Below are 21,534 nucleotides of genomic sequence, written 5' to 3'. Positions count from 1 at the left end.
CAAGGCTGAACTACGTGTTATAAAAGCAAATGAACCACCACTGCCTTAGAGGTGACCAGATATCACCCCAACTCTCACAGGCGCACCTTATCAATCGTGATGAAAGCAAAAAGGGTTGGGCGATATGTGTATGTATATATATATTATATCACAAGATACAATATATCACGATTTTCAGAGATGGAACTCCTAAGGTCTAAATTCAAACACGCCTTGTAAAATACAATGATCTGCTTGAAGGACAGCAATAACCAAAATTATTAGGGAATTTATAATGTAGGAACTTCTATTTGAAAAGTATTCTTCATTTGATCATTTAAGCTAAAATGTAATGAAAAATGATTAATTCATCTTGGATGAGGTCAGAAATGATACAAAACTGAGAAATAACGTCAATATAAGATTTGTCTGCACCTGTGTGTCTGTATATCTAACTGTCCCAAAAGCACAGCATACAAAAAAAGCTTGACATAACATAAGCTTGATAAAACATAAGCTTTACATCAAATGGACTGTAAACTCACAGGGAATGCAGTCCAGTCATGGAGAGTGCCCAAAAGAGTACACATCTTTTCATTTTGTTCAGTCTCTGACTTATACTCCATAAAATACATATTCATCAGTTTTACGGCTCAACTTGATCTTGGGGACTCACGATGCTGGGTTCAACTGCCCCTCCCTAATAAATGTGTCACAACTCACACAGTCATGTCACAATCATGACAGTCATGCCAATTACACAAGGTAAATGTTCTTATAGACCTGTGGTTCAATTTAGAGCCTACTATTTGATGAGTTAGCAGTTCATTAACATGACTTACTTAATGAAACAGCTTTTAGAATATAATGACCACCTCTAAACATATATATACCTATGAAATGCCTAATCACTTATCCCTGAAAAGAGATTTTTACCTCCAAACGAGGCCTGCTCACAAGACAAAGGCTGCCACAACAACCAGCAGGTCAACTAGTGGCATCACAACTGCAGTCATAGCAAACAACCATTAATGCAGTTCTGTTATGTGGTGCATCATCATTTCTTGGTCGTATTCGTACAGCTGCTGAATGGATAAAAATGCAACGTCATTCTTCCTTCTAGTCGAGCATGAAGCCTAATGTATAGGCTTGCATTAGTAATAACATGACACTACAGGATTTCTGCTGCATGCAACTAAACATTAACCTTGCACTTCAATTTTCATCTACAAAACCCAACAACAAAAAAGGTTCTCTCTTCTGGCTAGAGAAGACTGCCTACACAATGGCACTGCAGATAAACTTCAAGAAATGTAGCGTCTTACCTATCATCCTCTCCATCCACAGGTAGGTTTTTCAGCAGACTTGCTGAGGAAGTTAAGGCATTAACTCCACCATTCCCCTCCGTGGCCAAGGCGGTGCCCGTCTGAGAGGCACGTTCACCCGCAGCCAGCATGGGCAGCGAGAGCAGGGACTGGTGCTGGAGGAGAAGGCGCTGGGCATCCTCAAGCGACGTGGCGCTCAGAGAAGGCAGGGTAGCATACAAAGTGCTGGCAACAGGCTGGACGCCACCATCCTTAGTACCATTCTGGATCAGGCCGGACGGGGCAATGTTTGATGGATTGGGAGGCACGTTTGACACAAGCAGATTCGCTGTCATTCCAGAGGGTTGCTGGGTCATGCCAAGGCCGTGCGTGCCGACTGGCTGCTGCTGCTGCTGCTGGTGGCCTTTAGGCTTCTGAACCAGTCCAGGAGCCATAGCCAGCAGCATCTGAGGCATGGCCACAGCAGGAGGAGCCTGCACCATCTGGGCTGATGATGTCTGCTGTGGTTGGGATTGTAACGGATTCCCTCCCACAGCGGCAGGTGGCATCATGCCAGTCAGGTGGGCGAGTGACTGGGATGACCCGGGGCAAGACGTCTGGAGGATCTGGTGCTGTGATTGGCTGTAATCAGTTGGCTGGGTGGTGCATGCCTGGCTGAAGGGAATAGCGTGTGCCTGTGCCACCTGGACTGGTGGGGCTGACTGCTGCGCAGATGAGTACCCCGTGTGCTGCTGGCTGACTCCAGGCACGTACTGAGCTAGGGGGGGTGTCTGGACATACGACAACTGGTGCTGTTGGGACACTGCCGAAGAGGGCCCCATGGATGTGGACAGGGTTCCTAAATGGGTTGCTGTCTGCTGCTGCTGCGGCTGCATGCTGACTGGAGGAGAGGGAGCCATGCTGTTCTTCAGATGGTGGGGGACTGAGCCTTGCACACACAGGGGAGCCACAGAGGTGTAGTCTTGTGGCTGCTGCTGCTGCTGCTGCTGCTGCTGGAACGTCTGGTGTAAGACAGAGTGACCCCCACCTCTCCACTGCCCACACTCTCTGAGTAGTGGCTCAGGGTGCTCACAGAGCTGCTGACAGAGCTGCTGCTCAAGCTCACATCGTCACGCTCGGAGCCTGCCACAGTGGCATTCTCAGACACAAACTGACGCACAGTCTCCACTGAATGGTTGATGGGATTCTCTAAATGGGACCATGGAGGCCGCAGAAGCAGAGGCAAAAGGTGGATGAAGTGGTCTTCTTTATCATAAATACTCAGTGCATGTCCATCTCCCCCTTCTTGAACGGCTCGGAATTAGAGTCTAGCTTGACTACCCTGAAACGTGAACTTGTCGCTGCTGAGCTGGCTGCTGCTGCTGCTGGGTGTGAGAGACAGGGACTGGGTTCCTGTGGTCACGGGCTGCACGGCTCCAGACACTCCTGTAAGGCCACTGTTTACTCCGCCCCAAAACACCATGGCACCTGCCCCAGTCATTCCACAATGTTGATGCTGCTGCTGGATCAAGTTCACATTTTGGTTGCTGCTACTGTTCATCAAACCAGTGGAAAAGAACTACACTTGCTAGTGCTGTGCTGGCGCTGATACCCCCGACAACAGGCACACAGGCTGAAACTCAACGTACTGACATGATTAACATTGTTCGAACTGACATTACAAATCGGGGCACCTGAGACAGCAGAGAATGCTCCAGCAAATAGCTCCTGTGACAGATGCAGATGCAGCTTGAACGCTGACCCATCACACCAGTGGCGCTGGCAAGAGGCATTTTCAAGGATGCCTCCAACATTCGAAGGCATTTTCTTGGCAACACTTGGTAAAGCTCCAGAGCTGGAGGTGACAGCAGTGGACACGGCAGCCACAGCAGGGAAGCCCTGACTGGGCACTGATGATGGAGGCTGATGAGGCTGCGTTGGCATGGATATGCTGGTAGTGGTGATGATAATGAGCATCCTGGTGGTGGTGGTGGTGATGGACAGTTCCATTTCATCAATGTACCCCTGTGGATGAGTCTGGGTCAAGGAGTGATGGAGTGGGGGTTGGTTAGGAGACACAGCTCCTGGGTTTCTGCCTCGTGGAAATTGTTGAGCGTTTCCTCTGAAGAGCTCCTCTCCGAGCTCCCTTATCATTAGTTCGGGAAAGAGATACATCCAGGATCTCAGAGGAGGACAAATCCTCCGTGTGAGACTCATCCAAGTCGTCGCAGCTTTCAGTGTCCTCAGTTATACTGTTTGTTGGTGCTGACAGAGATTTGAGCAGGTGTCACACTGGTGATCTGAAAAACCACTTTTCTTCTTCATCATTCTGTGCTCCGGATGATGGCAGAATCTGAGGTTGCACAGTAGACTGGGGGTGAATGTTTGAGACTGTGGGGAGGTTGCTGAGATCCGGGAGTGGAGACACAGGTAATGGGTGAGGCTGAAATCACGGAGTGATATTCATCAGCCGGCAGAGGGTTGTTACTAAGGGTAGAACAAGTAACAGTTGACAACGCAGACGTGGTTCCGCTGCTTGGATTACAAACGTTTACCCCTTCTAGGAACAATTGCTGGGGTGCGCCATTTTCTTGGGCTTGGTGAGTCTCCTGCAAGAGTCTGGGTGATGCATTTCGAAAAATCCAGAGGGAGTATACAGTTGTAAACACCGGTACTGCCGTTTTGACAGTGGTTTTATACACAGATGTCCCCACCTTGCCAGACTAAATTCCACATACGCCGGAAACCTTTCAGTATCTTATCACCTTTAAGTTAAGGGAATTGAAGTATCCAGTCACCTTTAAGTGAAGGGAATCTAACTCTGAGTATTTAAATGCAGACTTCAAAGCAGCCAGATAGTGCTAACGTAAACCGAACAGTTGTCAGCGAGTCTTGGGCTAACTAGCTAGCTAGCCTCCTAGATAAACACTGGCTTTCCTGGTGGGATGTGCTTTAAACACTGTACCTAGCTAGCTAAGTTTAAGCTAACATAGCTATTGCCCCTTATTGCGTTTTACAATGAGTGACTTCTTAGGGCATCTATACTACATTAGAAGAGTAATAAATATAAATTCAGTTACCTAGCTAACGTTAGCTACAAGAACACAGCAAGACTAATGTTAAGTTTAACGTTACCTCCATCATTGTCTGGCTCTGTTGAGTCATATTAATTGACATACTGCGTAGAAGACATTGAAATAATGAATCAGTCCTTGGCAGGGTGGATATGAAGAAAGTGTCCGTTTTTGATTGTGAAGTCACTATTTATTCCATTTCGTCCCCTCTTTGTTATAGTCCAACGTTTGCTGTCTCACTCTCCCAGGGTCTGAGCACTGGCCACCTTCTTGTAATGTTGCCTGCTGTCTGTGCCTGTGACGAGACTAAAGGGGAGGAGTGCTTGCCAACATGGCGATGGCGCATGCGTGTTGACGACTCGGAACAGCCAGACATAAAGCAGTCTGGGGAGAGGTGGAGTGACAATAATAGAAGATGAGGCAGAAGAGCGAACAAAAACCGAGCTTCGGCACACATTCCGGAAAGTGCCGATGAGTGAAAACAAAACATTCCTCGTAGAATAACACTGGTAAAATACGAAGACAATATAAATAACGTACAGGTGAATATCTGTCACTTTGGACTTGGATAATGCATTGAAACATTGCAGTACACTAGCAGAGCAGCAGCTAGCTAGGCTATGCTACTTTGTTTAGTATTCTGGTCCACAGGGAGCAGCGCACCAGCTGAGGTGATTATATTGTAATCCGCTAAAATATGGGCGTTGTCCTGGTCCGTTTTGGTGCCGGTTCGCGACATCGTCTAACACTTTTGATCGGGTCAGTCTGGTGAAATAATAAGGCTATTCACAAACTGCAGTGGCACGGTTTGCTAGATGTATTACATTATAAAATATAGTTCATAATTGATACAGCCTCCAATTACTTCACTCATAATAGACTAATTCATCTCCAATTTGTGTTTGGTTGACTGTTGGTAGCCTACAGTGCTGTAAACGAATCCGAAAGTTTGTTCTGTTTAACAAAACAGTCACATTCAAAGAGGCACCAGAGTTTTCTACAGACAAAATAGAGCCGGTGACCAAACACATGTGTTTACAGACGTCGTCCACATCGCTTCTGGTAGGTTTACTTCTGGCCAAAGGGAAACACACACACACACACACACATATGTATATATACACACACACACACATATATATATATGTTTTGTATGTATATATTTATATATATATTTTCCCTTTGGCCAGATGTAAATATATATATATATTTATATATATATATATATATATATATATATATATATATATATATATATATATATACATAGGTAAAGTTTTGCATGGCTCTGTTTATTATGTGTTTAGTTACGTACATCTATACCAAGTTAGGCGGTTTCAGAAATATTTCAGAGCTTGGACCACAAGTTGATGTGCATGTCCTGCTAGAGTGTGGTTTGACCCTACTTTAACATGCATGTCAGAGACACTTGTACTATAATTTTGCTACTAAGACAATAGAAGACATTTTATACATTGTAGCATGATCAATACTGAGAATGGATTAAATTAGTGTAATGTAACCTGTGTTGCGAAAAGCACGATCATGCTCTGGGGTTGAATTTGTATCCTTGGACCTGGAAAATAGCCATATCAAGGGTGCTTTAAAGCTAAACCTGCACTTCTCTTAAAGTATTTGGAAGTGAGATTATTAGCACTGTTGAATTATAGGGTTCACGTTTTGAGTCTGGCCCCTCCTGGCTGCATGTCAAAGGCTTTGTTCACATTATAGGAAGAATGTGGCCCAGTTTTTATTCTGTGACACATTTATGATTGTGTTTGGCCTGAAAGGACACACAAAGCTGTTTTATTTATCAGATAGGATCCCAAACGAGGGTTAGATATCGGGAGCGTGGTCTGACGATGGAAATCATCAGACCGCTGATGACCATGGGGATGGAATGCTGTAACACATTTTTCTCTTGTCACCAAGCATAACAATATTAGTATTACTTATGTCATATTAGTATAACTCTATCAGTATTTCTCATGTTGTCTTTGATTTAAAAATAGGTTTCTTCAGAAGTTGAAGAAAAATAAAGAGTGATGGTAGAATACTTATAAAAGGAAGGGAATATAAAAATCCCCAACAGGAATACATGCCCTTTGTGACTGGCAGGCAGTGTCCAGAGCAGGCAGACAGGCTGTACCCATCCCATACAAATGGTTGGGAGAGAGAGCCAGCGAGGGCTGATTGCAATGTAAGCGTCTGGTGCTGTCAGCAGCTTTAAATCACTCTGGCACTCTACAACAAAAAACACAGAGAGCTATTGTGCAGCCTGAAGAGTATTGGTCAATTTATACTCTAGTCGGCTTTTCTTATAGGAACATTTATTAAAATCTCATGAAACATTCATTTCATTCCTAATATCATGCATAGTTTGGAAAGGAATATAGAATGAATTGCAGAGAACATTGTAGTGAACTTGCACATTATGTGTTAGAGTACTGTGCATAGGCTACTAAACTCTGATTCAGACACAAGGGCATCTGTGTGAGTTGACCATACCCAATACTTACAGACATGAATTGATTTGTGATGAAAGCTGGAGCTACAGTTTCTGCAGCATAACCCTGACCGAACTGAGATGGAATTTCTGAAACAACAAAAGCTTATGGAGAGGGGGGAGGTGGGGGGAGACAAGACCCGGCTAGTCAGGCAAGCTATACACTGCTGGCCCCAGGCCCGGCGTCTGGGGCTTATGTCCACTCGGCCTTGTTACACTGGACTAGGAGCCAATCACATTGAGTGTTTCTCAGCCAGGATGCCCAGTTTATTTTTGTTGGACAGGCCGCCTGGCAGAAAATTGAGGTCTCTGCATACCGTGAGCTCCATCACTTTCATTCATAAGCTTTTCTTCCCACGTTAGCTCATCTGGCTATAACTGGGTGTGGCCACACCATGTAACTACATAACACATACAGAGGAGGCTGTATGTCAAGAAATATGGTTTTACATATTTTACTTCATTTTATGTACAAAAATGCAAATTTATATGTTTACACTTCTTGTCTAATTAAATGTACGTTGAAAATGTAATTGAGAACAGAAACATTGCATGCAGAAACAATTGACACTGAACAACAATTGAACAGACTTTTCACACAGCTGACACTATAGTAATGATGTGGTGTGACCCTGTCCTTTTGTCACAACATTAATGATGCACTTTAATCAGACCAGAAGAAAGAGAACAAAAACTCCAATTGTCCTTCTATGCCAGTCACATGGAGGGGAGGGACCCCTTCAGTCATCTGGCACATGCTCTGCCATGCATCTCCCAGCACTTTGGTCAACGTGAGTTGTTTTGAAATGTGCTTTATAAATACAATTGACTTTGATATGAAAAAAGTCTGTGAAAACATATATTATTCATAAATGATATCAGCACATATCTGTTATACATGGGGGGCGCTGCTGTGTTGGTGTGATGCAGACGTGATATTCAACAGCTCCCAACAGGTGGAATTTATATCGATCAAAAAAAGACCAATAAGCCAATGTTTTACTTTTGAAATAGTTGCAGGATGTTTATTTCACATTTCGAAGCCATATTTTTTAAGTTTTCAATCTCAAATATGTCGGGTTCAGGCAAATCTAAGTCATCTTCTGCCTCTGCTAACCAACTGACTCATGCTAACGAGGGAAAATATATGTTATACATATGGTTATTTGTATATAGTGTATATGACAACAGTGCGTTCAAATACTTAATTATGGCTCCTTTCATACACAGTAATGAGTGAGATACATGTACAGCAAAGATTGAGAGTGTTAGGGGTGAGAGTGTTAGGGGTGAGAGTGTTAGGAGTGTTAGGGGTGTTAGGGGTGTTAGGAGTGTTAGGGGTGAGAGTGTTAGGAGTGTTAGGAGTGTTAGGAGTGAGAGTGTTAGGAGTGTTATGAGTGTTAGGGGTGTTAGGGGTGAGAGTGTTAGGGGTGTTAGGAGTGTTAGGGGTGTTAGGGGTGAGAGTGTTAGGGTGAGAGTGTTAGGAGTGTTAGGGGTGAGAGTGTTAGGGGTGAGAGTGTTAGGAGTGTTAGGGGTGAGAGTGTTAGGGGTGTTAGGGGTGAGAGTGTTAGGAGTGTTAGGGGTGTTAGGGGTGAGAGTGTTAGGAGTGTTAGGGGTGTTAGGAGTGTTAGGAGTGTTAGGAGTGAGAGTGTTAGGAGTGTTAGGAGTGAGAGTGTTAGGAGTGTTAGGGGTGTTAGGAGTGAGAGTGTTAGGAGTGTTAGGGGTGTTAGGAGTGTTAGGGGTGTTAGGGGTGTTAGGAGTGTTAGGCGTGTTAGGGGTGAGAGTGTTAGGAGTGTTAGGAGTGAGAGTGTTAGGAGTGTTAGGGGTGTTAGGAGTGTTAGGAGTGAGAGTGTTAGGAGTGTTAGGAGTGTTAGGGGTGAGAGTGTTAGCGGTGAGAGTGTTAGGAGTGTTAGGAGTGTTAGGAGTGAGAGTGTTAGGAGTGTTAGGGGTGTTAGGGGTGTTAGGAGTGTTAGGAGTGAGAGTGTTAGGAGTGTTAGAAGTGTTAGGGGTGTTAGGAGTGTTAGGAGTGTTAGGGGTGTTAGGAGTGTTAGGAGTGAGAGTGTTAGGAGTGTTAGGAGTGTTAGGGGTGAGAGTGTTAGGAGTGAGAGTGTTAGGAGTGTTAGGGGTGAGAGTGTTAGGGCTGTTAGGGGTGTTAGGAGTGTTAGGGGTGAGAGTGTTAGGAGTGAGATTGTTAGGAGTGTTAGGGGTGAGAGTGTTAGGGGTGTTAGGAGTGAGAGTGTTAGGGGTGTTAGGGGTGAGAGTGTTAGGGGTGTTAGGGGTGTTAGGAGTGTTAGGGGTGAGAGTGTTAAGGGTGTTAAAGGTGTGTCTTGATGTTGTACAGTGCAAAGCGGCACTGTGTTGGATCGATGGGTTGGCCAGGATGACCAAGAGCTCAGGCTTAGAGAGGTTCAGTTGAAGGTAGCATTCCAGCGTTCCTTCATCCACCTTCAACCATGGACGGATTATGAAACCATGGGCCCCTGGCAGTGGCGTAAGGCAGTAGTTTCCGAACATTTTACAGTCCTGTACCCTTTTTTCTTCATGTCTGTAACCGCCGCCGCCACGCCGCCACACCCCCTCCCCCGCTCGCAAAATATTACATGTAATGACATTTTTTTGTTCAACAGCACAATAACTAAATTCACCTTTACCTCAACAGGATTTACAGCGCACATACACATTTGCTAACACAGCGCAGGTACACGTAATAGTTAATAACAGCGACTTCACGCAGAGGCACTGCCTTAGGGGCCCCCCATAGCTCATGGGCCCGGTAGGCCCGTTCGGTAATCCAACCCTGCCTTCAACTAGGGTTCAATCTCCCAAAGACAAATTTGTACTCTGTACTACAAATACCTATTTAGAACTATTTGTTGTATTATTTATGTTGACTCTATGGAGAAAGAAATGGATTCAGACTCGTATAAAACACCAGAACCTCCCCTAAACAAATAAAAGACTAGTACACAACACCATCACTCCCCTAAACTAATAAAAGACTAGTACACAACACCATCACTCCCCTAAACTAATAAAAGACTAGTACACAACACCATCACTCCCCTAAACTAATAAAAGACTAGTACACAACACCATCACTCCCCTAAACTAATAAAAGCTTATGGTTTTGATTATTCAAATGTTTGAGACGTGGTGTCAGCCAGGGTTAACTTCAGGCAACACTTGTTTGCAGCCGTCCCTTATTCTATAACAATCTATACATTCACTTTTGTATGAGTCTACTGAGAAAGGTCATCAACAGGACACTACATTTCCACTCTCCATTACACCAACTCAGTGGTTCTTTGTAATACTTTGCTCGTTCTTACACTATGTGCCTCTAGCACATCCCTGCCCTGTTCCCAGAAGGAAATACTTCTTCAAAATACTTCCTTCCAAACTGCTGGTCTGTTGTTGATAATTAGATCTTCATGCTAGTTTTGCTAACCAGTCATCAAGTCAGATACTGGCCCTTGCTGATGATGACTTTACCAGCTCATCATGAATCAAGTGCACGTTCATGGACTATTGTGTTGTTTTGACATTGTGAGGGATGGGACAGGTGCAACAGTAATTGGGAATCGGTGAGTAATAGTAATAACATAAAAACTATAGTACATTTCTGATTTGCTTTTGTTCTGATGGTATTTAGGTCTCCTGTCGTGAGTGGATGGGAGGATTGTTATTTCTCTTTTTATAAGACCGACTAGGCAGCTGATGGAGATGTTTAAAATCCAGAGAATGCCCTTGTATTGTTTCATTTTTTGCTACAACTGTAACACAGGAAGAACATGAACACAAATTAAATCCATATGTATTACAGAACAAAGGGACTGAAACATAGAAGATCAGTCTACAATATAATAAATATCAGATCAATCCCTCCAATAACAATGTCCTCGTGTTTATCTTCTCATGTTTTCTCATCTGTACCCTCAACCCTCACCTGCAGTCTCCATACTAGCCAAACAACAGAGAGATTTCTGAGAAAAGAGGAATTAGAGGTACTTCTGTGAGGTAATGCATTTGTGAAAGCATTGAACAATGAGCTCTACTCACTCTCTACTGCACAGTCTGTCTACCTGCTGAGCACTTTACACTCCCCCCCCCCCACCCCCCAAACCTCACTTCCATTCCATGTCTATGGCACCACTGTAACCTGCATTGTGGGAAGCACAGTCAGTCCCACACTGAACCCCAGCCCATGTCATCGGTTGTGCACTTGAAACACATTATCGTCATTATCTTCACAAAGTTATCTTCACAAATGAGTAATTTCTTCACTTTTGTATTGGTAGCTCAGTCTGTTTATAAGTAGGCTGAGTCTGTTATTGACAGTTATTGTTATTGAACCAGTCCATCTTACTTAGTGAAACTCTCCATCTTGCTATCCATAGTTTGGCACCCATATCATCTTGAGGACTTGGCGGAGGCCTATGTACTCACTGAGAACTCACGAAGCCCCACTCAAATGCTTAGTTTACTCTTAAATGCTCAAAATCCACTATTTCTATACCACTAATCCTATAATAAGCGAACTGCACAGTGAATTTCACAGAACGGTTTCATATATTTATGATGTTTTGTTTTTCAGGGAGTTTAACAGTATTTCTGCCATTGTTACTTTGGCATTATCTTCTGAAAACCTGATCTGAACAACAAAGGTCTTCTAAAAAACGTATTTATATTAATATCCAGCATGACACAAAGGCTATGTTGATACAAAAAAAAAAAAAGGCAGCAAATGATGGCTAAAAGCTCTAGCAAACAACATGGCATTTTATGGTCAAAAAGGCAACAACAACAACAACAACAACAATCATGCTGGGCCAAATCTAGTCTATTCCATACAATGGTGAGTTACTGGCAACACTGGTGGTGGAACAGCTTCATCTAGTGGATATTGCATAAATTGTGGTCATAAATCGTTAAAACTAACTGCATGAAATATAATGTGCTATCCTGAATCTGGGTTTGCCTGCCTTCAAATTACCTCTGAGAAATTTGAGGCAATACAACAGATGGATGTGAGATCAGTTGTGTACAGTACATAATAAATAGTAAACAATAAACTAAATATATTTACTTTATTAAAACTGACAACACATGTGAACATCTCAAGGACCAGTTTCTGTGGGTATATGTGCAATTCATTCGAAGTTGAATTAACATTTATGTGGTAACATGTACCACCACTAGAGAGCAGTGTAAAACAAAACTATGCAAAACTACTGAAATGTACTATTCTCCACAAAACAGTTTTGTTGTTCACATCATAATTTGAGGCAGGTGTACAAAATGATTGTATATGTTGAAGTCCTGTATGACCAAATATTTTGATAGAACTAAATTAGCCATTTATTGACATTAAGACTTTAGAAAGTCAAATGATAGTTTTGTGAATCTTTCTTGAAATAAAAATTCAAACTACAGAAAAAAAATGAGTTTTGTGATGATACTGATAATCTTAAATGCGCTGTTCACTGTGAGCTTCAGAGTGTAATGGAAAATATGCAAATGCACAGCCACTTATTTGACTAAAGTAGTGTGTTAAAACTAAGAATGACACAAACACACATTCGATGGGAGTTTAGAACTAGTTAGTGTCACACTGTTGCCAGGTAGAGGCTACACTGTATTATGCTGCCAACAAACACTGAAACATAAATGTGAAAGAATTCTTTTAATTTCCTCTTCTTCAAATCAAGGATTACACTTTTTACTGGCAAAGAAAACAATTCTAACATTATTACCACCTCCCAGTGCCACTGACCTGATAACCACAGACCGGTCAATACAATGTCGGGAGCCATTGCTGTTTTATGTTAATCATTTCATTTGATTAGCTTCAGCTTCAACAGGAGTGCTGTGGCATGCATGTCACGCTGCTCTGGGTTTGCACTACAGTTGTTAACATTCGTCCAAAATCCTCCAATGTAGAGATTTGAGTAGAATTAAGGTAGATTCTTCTGCACTTGCGCTCCCAGAACTGGACCCATCCATGAAGACAGGAGGAGGGGGGACCCAAGAAAGCAAAGATAGTTTACAAAATGGAGAGAGAACTAACAGGGCAGGGCCAGTGTTGTAAGAAGGGTTTCAGGGTCAAGATGAGCTTTATTTGCCACTTGGTGCCAGCACTCAATAATAACTGAAGGCTTGTTTCTGGCTGTCACTATTTTCATATACATACATCCTTTTGAAAGTTTCAGTTTATATTACATTTTGGGGTCTGCCCAAATGTGATTTATCTCAAAGAGAGCTCATTAGACATCAGGGCAATTAGTTTGCCTTTTGGCACATTAGCAAAAAGCTCCTCCCCTGACTCCAGCCACAATTCTCTACCAACCTGCCACATAGACATCTTGCAATGAAAACATCTTTGTTATGATTCATGTTAAAAGTCTTCATGACTACAGTGTTATTACGGATAATACAATATTCCATCACTTAAATGGTGAATCTGTTGTAATGATTTCAAATGATCAAATGACAGTATTAGATAGTTCTGATGATGAATCACAGTCTTAGGGACTACAAAAGACTAGACCTGAATAGAAAATTCTATGACATCGTATCAGTAATCATTTGTATAAGATGTTCTTTTACGGTTTTCTCTTTCCTCCATCCTTTATCATTTTGCTTGTGCATTTTATATTTCTGCTTTGTGCCTTCTTCTTGCAAGCTGCAGGTATTGATTAAGCGGTTGCTAAGCAACAGGTTTGCCACTGATGTTGGCAATGAATAGAGCTTTTGCAGCCATTGGCTTCTGTTAAACCCCCCCCCCCTTCTAAAGTGGGGGAGGGGATAGGCTTTTCAAGCAAGTTTTGAATTGAAATAGTTCATGATGAAAAGCACTCAAGGGTACCGGAGTCCTTGAATGTAAATATGTTCACAGAAAATGTTCTGTAATGACTACCCTCTGCCCTGTCATTAAGAATGACAAAGAATTGGCAAAGCTTTTAAAAGAGAAAATAAGACTGACCGATTGAAACAAATCCTCTACGTACTTCCATATAAAGACATGAGGTCTGTCTCTACCATTCTGGTTTGCCATATTTCCACATTATCCATGACGCATTTACAGGCAGGTGCACTGTGGGCTTCTGAAGGGATGTCACTACCTTGCAGCACAAGGAATGGAATAATGGGCATAAGTATGCTAACACAGTTTCAAAGGTCTTAAAATAATATGTACGTGAGTAAGTACAAGTTAAGAAAGTTCATTATTTGGACACTGAAATAAAGGTAGCTTATAGGTGGGCTTCAAAGTTTGATTTCAATGATTCATTTTAAATCGGTCCAGCAGCAAGAACTACTTCCAACAATTCCCTTTTCCATTCCAACATATTTAACATATTTCATTCCTGAGCATCGATGGCTCATTTGGTTCAAGAAGAACAGTCAATTCTGAATATTGTACCACCTGTACCAACTAAGTTAAATGACAATACCACACTATATCATGGTTTGATATACTGAAATAACCTGAAATGTATCCTGACTTGTGGCCTGGTCTCAGATAGTAGAACAGACTTGTGGCCTGGTCTCAGATAGTAGAACAGACTTGTGGCCTGGTCTCAGATAGTAGAGCAGACTTGTGGCCTGGTCTCAGATAGTAGAACAGACTTGTGGCCTGGTCTCAGATAGGGCAGACTTGTGGCCTGGTCTCAGATAGTAGAGCAGACTTGTGGCCTGGTCTCAGATAGTAGAACAGACTTGTGGCCTGGTCTCAGATAGTAGAACAGACTTGTGGCCTGGTCTCAGATAGAGCAGACTTGTGGCCTGGTCTCAGATAGTAGAACAGACTTGTGGCCTGGTCTCAGATAGAGCAGACTTGTGGCCTGGTCTCAGATAGAACACACCGTATATCTGGCATGCTGGGACCTGAATCCACTCTGCCTTTCGGTCTCTGTCCAACAGGTATAACTAGAGAAACAGAATAAAATACATTACGTTTTCAAAAGCACTTATACAGACCTCATTATGGTCATGAGCAGCATTTTCCATTGTATTATTCTCTCCCCTCGCTTGAAAAAAAATGTAGTTTATTCTCTGCCACAACATGAGCCATTAGTCCATATGGTTTGTCCAGTTGGTTTGCTCTTATGTGTTTTAAAAATGGTCTGAATAGATGCAATCTCAGTATTGTCTCTCCCCCCACTTACACATATACTAGTGGACGACATGTCCGGTTGATCATCTGAATTTGAGTCTGATGAGCTGGCGTTGGCAGTCACTGTTATGTAGGAGTTTGGTTCTCCTGGCAACACATCGCCACGTGACTAACCCATGATAATGAGCCTATGAAGGATTTCATTCAAATGGAATGGGTTTCCTCCTATACGACTCCTCTCTCCCACTCCCAGAGGAGAAGAGAGGCATCCGTGAACGATCACCACTAATGGGCATCACAGGGTCTCATTAAAAATGGATAGACCTCATCTGCAATTAAAAAGGACTCTGGTTTGATGTCCACACACAGCAAACCATAGGTTCAGATTGGGGTGGTCTCCAGTCTGTGAGACAGAAGTGCACTTACCTACTGTGTGATTCATTTGGGGGGGAGATGGGAGGATGACAGATTCCAATGAAACAGATGGAATCTTATGTATGGCACAGAATCTCCACCATAAGTGGGCGGAACCATATGTGCCATGTTACTTTTGAGAAAGCACAGACATTATTGTTGCAGCATTTAGCCATTCAGTAATATTATGCATTTCTAATAGATACATACCATAACATAACCATATCTTATTTACATGGTCATTCCCTAAAGCTGTCCCAAAGCCTACCTTATCCACAAGAGAATTATCAGACATATTCCCCTTTCAAAGCAACATTATACAATTGTACTAAACGAGGGGAAGGCCCAGATCTCTCACAGGGTAGACTCAATTGTGTGCCCCATTTACCAAAATACTGAGGACCAATTCCCAGGTGTCCTACTAAATAATAGTGCCATATAATAGGAAATATTGCCTGGTGGTCATGAAGGGATGGGAAATGTTCAGTTAGATCTGTGATAATATGCCCCATTTACCATGTAGCTCAGAGAATGAAAACATGATTTTAGAGAAATTCTGGATTCATTATTTACAAAAGACCAGTTCACAGTTTCATATGCAAAAGTGTAAGCTTTTAGGTCAATGGTTGCTATAAAATATATACGGTATACTATACTGATGCTGTGTACAAGACAGCTTACCTCACTGTTGCCAAGGGAAATGTTTGTCACTTTATATATAGCACAACTTGCAAACACAATATTTGGTGATAAAATGTCACACCCACTTACAATATCACATGTCAATTGTCACATCAGTGATGAAACACATGAGAGTACATGTAGTGCTTGGAGTCATACATCAATTTCAAGATTTTATTACATAAAATATTCACACATTCCAAATGAATACATCTATTTTGATGTTCACTAGATGACATTACACAAGAACACGACATCATTATAAACTATTCTTCATGCAGCACATGAATATAAAACTTAAACATGGTGATTTCAATCCTTAAACATGAATGCCATGTATTAACATGGCATTTAAAGCAACATTTTATTTTGTCTCCAAAGCAAGTCTTTGTCTTGTCACAAGCCTTTTAAATTGAAATATACATTACCAGCATAACAACCCAAAACACAGTGTAAACACAACAGTAATAATCGCCTAATACATGATCATTTTTCCAGGTTTATAAATAGGCTGTGTAAACTTTAAGAAGAAGAAGAAGTCAAGAAGTGTTCCTTAATCCAGTGTGTGTTTTCACGTCAAGGAATCTTGATAGGAGTACAGGTACTGCTCTTGATTAGTGTTTGTATTACCTGTGTAGATGGCGTCCCCACTCTTGTTCCTCTCTCCCTCATCTTCTCTCTCTCTTTCTCTCTCTCTCTCTCTCTCTCTCTCTCTCTCTCTCTGTCTGTTGTCATTTAACAAAGTGTAGAGCCTCACATTGGACCACAGACCCGCGGCTGCTGTCTAGACTTGTGAGGAGCCGGAACCCTCCCCTGAGGGCCAGCATGACAGTCTCCAGCTTCAGGCACTCCAGTGTGCACAGGAAGGTGCTGTCTTCCTTCAGTACCAGCCGGGAGCCCATTTCTGACTTGATGAAGTGACGGAATTGGATAACATTGGATGACACTGCGAACTCTTCTGGGAAACCATCCAGTCGGCTCTTGGAGATCTGCACCAGGCGGCTCTTCACCTTCTCGATGAAGCCGGTGTCACTACAGTAGACCTTAAGGCCATGTGAGCGCTCGTGGCTGTCCGTCACCTCCATGAAGGCCGGCTCGCGCTGCGCAGTCTGCTGCTGGTCCCAGTCCAACGCTGCTTCGGTGAGATCAGGCAGCCTGTAGAACTCTGCTTCACGCTGCAACAGCCCGATCTCCTTGAAGTCATCTGGGAGCAACAGCTCCCCCAGTCGTAAGAAGTTGAGGACGTGGCGGAAGATGGGGCCGTCCCGGTCAATGAAGGCATTGCCCATGGAGTCCACATGTTGCACTGGCCTCTTTCCACTGGCCAGCTCCTCCAGCAGTGAGCCGGGGTGCTTGGCAAGAGTCTGTCTCTGGGAAGCGTACAGGTAGCCCCCTACATTAAGGGTTACTGTGCCTGAGGAGGATTTCTTGAAGCTTTTGCTGGGTTGCAGCAGGTCAGGGTTGATTGTTCTCAGTTCACTCTCCATTCTTCTGAGGTTCCATTCCATGCCTCCCCGCGTACCCAGCCTGTTGGAGCGTGCGCTTTATGCACGAGTGAGCGAGCGAGAGCCGGAGAGCAGCTGAGCAGAGCTGGCATTGAGCAGGAGCGAACGCGCGCACTGCCAACATTGAGCACAGGAGTCCTTCACAGCTTCTCACACTGGGGTGGGCTTGCCTCCGTCAGTGTGTGGGGAGGGTAGGAGGAGGAGAGTGTGCATGCCACGCTCCCCTCTGCTGGCTGCTGCTCTCTGCTCAAAAGGCTGGATTTAATCACCTCTCCAGCCTCTCTGCTCATGCTCCATCTGAGCAATTAGCGGCTTTGCCTCCGATGAAAAGGCTCCTCAGCAGGGTAGCAGCACGTGAGCCCACAGGAGTGGGGCAAATCACAGGGAACAAAGATAATAAGCTGTGTGTGTGTGTGTGTATGTGTGTGTGAGTAAGAGTGTTAAAGGAGGGAGGATATGCTAATGCTAACATGAAGGGGGTCTACATTTATAAGTGCTGACAATCTAACCTTGCCTTTTGAGCTGTGAGAGCCATCTGGTCTCATTGTCTGATACTCTGACCAGCAACAATTGGCAGCGTTGCCAGTAGGCAAGAGTGTGCACAAGCACTCAGACTGGATGTGCTTATGCAAATGACTTGCTCATCTTCACATGAATAGGCTTTACAGTGAGTCAAGCTTTCCCTCTCAGTTAAAGAAAGGATTTGGTTATTTTTTTTACATAATGCTTTTTGCAGTTCCTGAATTAACAAATCCCAATTATGAGTAGTTTATCAAGGTGTCAAGGTGTGCCCTTTACTTGTGTAGATTTGACTATACTACAAGAGATTCTTACTGTAATTGGCTCAGAGCTGTGCATATTGTGCCTCATATAGAGGGAGTGTTTCATCACCATTTAAGCCTTCTGGCATTGATTTATAAACCAGTGCTCTTAAAATAGCTGATTTTTGAATAGAAGCTGACAGTGACTGAGCTGCCTTTCCTTTGTCACTTGTTCCCACACAAACAGTGTTAATGTCTTTGTGAGTCTGAGCTATGGTCACATGTGTCTCGCTGACATCGGTATGTGCTGTCCCCTAAAGATGACAGCCTGTCAACCAGTTGAGGTCTGATGGGCCTACAGCCGTGGTCATTTTTAAATGCCACCCTGTTAGCTAAATTGCCTTATGTGTGAAAGATATCGTTGGGCTGGGTGGAAATGCTAACAGATTTCCCGTGAAAACACCACTGTTATACTATAATATAACAGACCTCTATTTTAGCTCTGCCGTTAGTTGCGGTTGCGTGATTTTAACAAAGAACTCGATGGAATGCCGGTCTGATGGGTAGGGTGTCGGTTTATTTTCCGTAACAGACCTCGAGCACACACAACACACTACGATGGAGAGAGAGAAGGAGAGATTAGGAGATATAGTCCATAGTGTAGTTTCTCTTCTTTGTTGGCCTTGTCTTCAAGGGCTGCAATGTCTCCTCAATGCTCCTCGCTCCGTTCTCTCACCACACGCAGCGGTTGGTGTCTCTACGATGTCCTTTCTCCAACACAACACACTCAGCATACACGTTACATTTTATGTATAGTCCATAGAATACACAACTTAGCATAATGGGTGTGTCTGTGGTCTGGTTCACGGTGTAAGTTGGGGGCATGCTGGGCATGGGGTTTACCTATATATGAAACGGTGTGAATGTCAATAGACAGGGAGGGTCTTGCTGACCATTTGTGTGTTAATGAATGTGGCGAGAATGTGATACATTCTTGTGGGGGAGGAATTCATACGAGTTGAAAGTATATGAAAGACATGTGGGAGGGAGAAAGATGATTGAGAATGAAAGATTCCACATGGTTTAGTTCAAACCTCTCTATTGGGATTAGGAATGGTAACTCAATTTAGCTGTTGGCGCAAACAAACCATTAACTTGACGATTAAAAGACGCAATATTAACTGATGACAATAATGAGACTTTTTTATATTTTTATTAAAAGGTGTGACATTATTCCATTCTCAGTATTTAGAAAGAATACAAAATAATATGTAGGTCAGTTCAAGTTTAAATATGTAATAATCTGCCACTTTTTGAAGCATGTTTTATAGGGAGTTGTACTGGTATCATCTTCAATTGGTTTTCATGGTATATAGTCATATGAAGGACAGATAAACACCCCTGTTTTTCCAACTAGCCAAAAGACATGAGTTAGCATGCTATCAAGCCTTTTATCAGTCAACTGTGCTGTCATCAGTGTTGGTAAGGATTTTGACAGCCTTTTCGGTAGTTGGATTGCTAGTTTTCGACCAAAACTCATTATTGCTGCTTTATGGATTTGATTCCAAAGATGAACATGATGGCCAAATGGGCATCCTGCTTGTACTGTCCATTTGTTTTGATATGCAAACACTGTAGCTTCTTTAGGAGCTATTTTCTACATTTCCAACACATGTAAACACATAGAGATTTCATCCCTGTATGTGCTCTGCCTGCTCATTAAAACACATTCATAAACACCTCTACTGCAAACAGGAGGCAAAGAATAAATGACAGCATAATCAGCCATACAGCTCCATATTTGTTGTACATCAGTTAAAGCAGCAATAAGGAGTTCTGTTTCAAAACTAGTAAGCTAACTACCTAAAAAGCATGCAAAAACCTTGCAAAGACCACCAACAGCCCAGCTGACACTGATAGAAGCTTACCAACACACTAACTGGTGTCTTTTGGCAGTATAGCTGGCAATGTCATGCGTGTGAAAGCTTTTCTTCCATTTTTGCAGGGTGTTCCAGCCTGGTACACAGAACTACATAGGGCATATCCTGGATGGCTAGTGGGTAGACAGATAGACACAGGTGTTTATCTGTCCTTTACATGACCATATGCTATCAAAATGAATTTGAGGATGGTACCAAAACTAGTTGCCTATAAAATCATACCTCAAAAAGTGTCAAATTATTGCATAGTGTTACTTTAAAGAGGCTTGAATTTTGTAATAGTCCACATCTGACTGGTCAACTGGTCAGTTATATCACAAAACCTAAAACTCATATTTTTCATTTGACTGTTCCTAAGCAAACATGTATGAATATATTAGATATACTTGTCATAACATTTTGTCACAGTACAGTTTAGTGATATAGTACTGTGTTTAGTGGACAATCCAGCCACAACAGATTTTATATTTCTTGATAACAGACCCCTGACATGAATATTGACTGCTGTTCTTTAAAACCATTCTGTGCTTCTAATTCAGAAAAATCAGAGAACACTGTAATAACATTCCTTAATTCTGCAGATGATCTGCAAAGGTCTGGACTGATGAATTGTTTAATCATTTCATAGAAACTACATACCACCCACCAGGCTTTTTACAAGCTCCATAGTCATTTTTTTTTGCACAACTGACTTGAGAGGGGAGAAATATAAAGCAGATTGTTCATTAACGTACTTCATTCTCACTCCGCTGGCTAATATTCATGTATGCTGTGGTGCCTGAGGGTGGGAGTCTCTTCTGTGGGTAGGAGGGTGAGAGTGCAGGGAATCAACAGGTCATGTCCCGTTGAAGCGGAGAGGCTTCATCAAGATTGTCCTGCTACAATCTGGAGGGCCAAGCAGGTGGGAAGGTGTGAGTGGGCAGATGCCTGACCTCTTGACCTTGCAGAATGCTGTGCTTCATCTCGCCAGCCTACAACTAGCATTAGCTACAGTCATGCCACCCCCAAGATCCCCCCACTCCTCAATAACTTCACACAATTTCCTTTCCTACACAGCTCCACGAGCCTTATGTAACATGGAAATAAAATGCCCAAAGGATACATAGAAACCACAACTTTGGTTACACATAATGCCAGAGACAAATGCAACTGATTGCTAAGATCAGACAAGACCTGCATTGTGAGGTCTGCCATGGTGCTGGCCTCAGCTTGTGGGCTTCGGGTAATTGCGAGAGAAATGGAGGCTTCACTCAAGTT

At 42.9% G+C, this 21,534-nt stretch overlaps 1 protein-coding gene and 1 pseudogene across 1 annotated transcript; both read right to left on the bottom strand.

Annotated features, from left to right (window-relative positions):
* Positions 1–897: 897 nt before the first annotated feature.
* Positions 898–5,096, bottom strand: LOC122128499 (annotated as a pseudogene).
* An 11,172-nt stretch (positions 5,097–16,268) lies between these two features.
* LOC122131978 (BTB/POZ domain-containing protein KCTD4-like) lies at positions 16,269–17,718 on the bottom strand. Its single transcript, XM_042706707.1, has one exon. The coding sequence runs from the start codon at positions 17,577–17,579 to the stop codon at positions 16,803–16,805; it is 777 nt and encodes a 258-aa protein (XP_042562641.1). The 5' UTR covers positions 17,580–17,718; the 3' UTR covers positions 16,269–16,802.
* Positions 17,719–21,534: the final 3,816 nt, after the last annotated feature.

The sequence above is a fragment of the Clupea harengus genome, unplaced genomic scaffold, assembly GCF_900700415.2.
Source record: "Clupea harengus unplaced genomic scaffold, Ch_v2.0.2, whole genome shotgun sequence".
Lineage (NCBI taxonomy): Eukaryota > Metazoa > Chordata > Actinopteri > Clupeiformes > Clupeidae > Clupea > Clupea harengus.
This window is presented reverse-complemented; position numbering and strand designations above follow the sequence as displayed.

Coding starts and splice junctions, on each gene's coding strand:
- LOC122131978 (XM_042706707.1), bottom strand. CDS start 17,579: ATGGAATGGAACCTCAGAAGAATGGAGAGTGAACTGAGAACAATCAAC.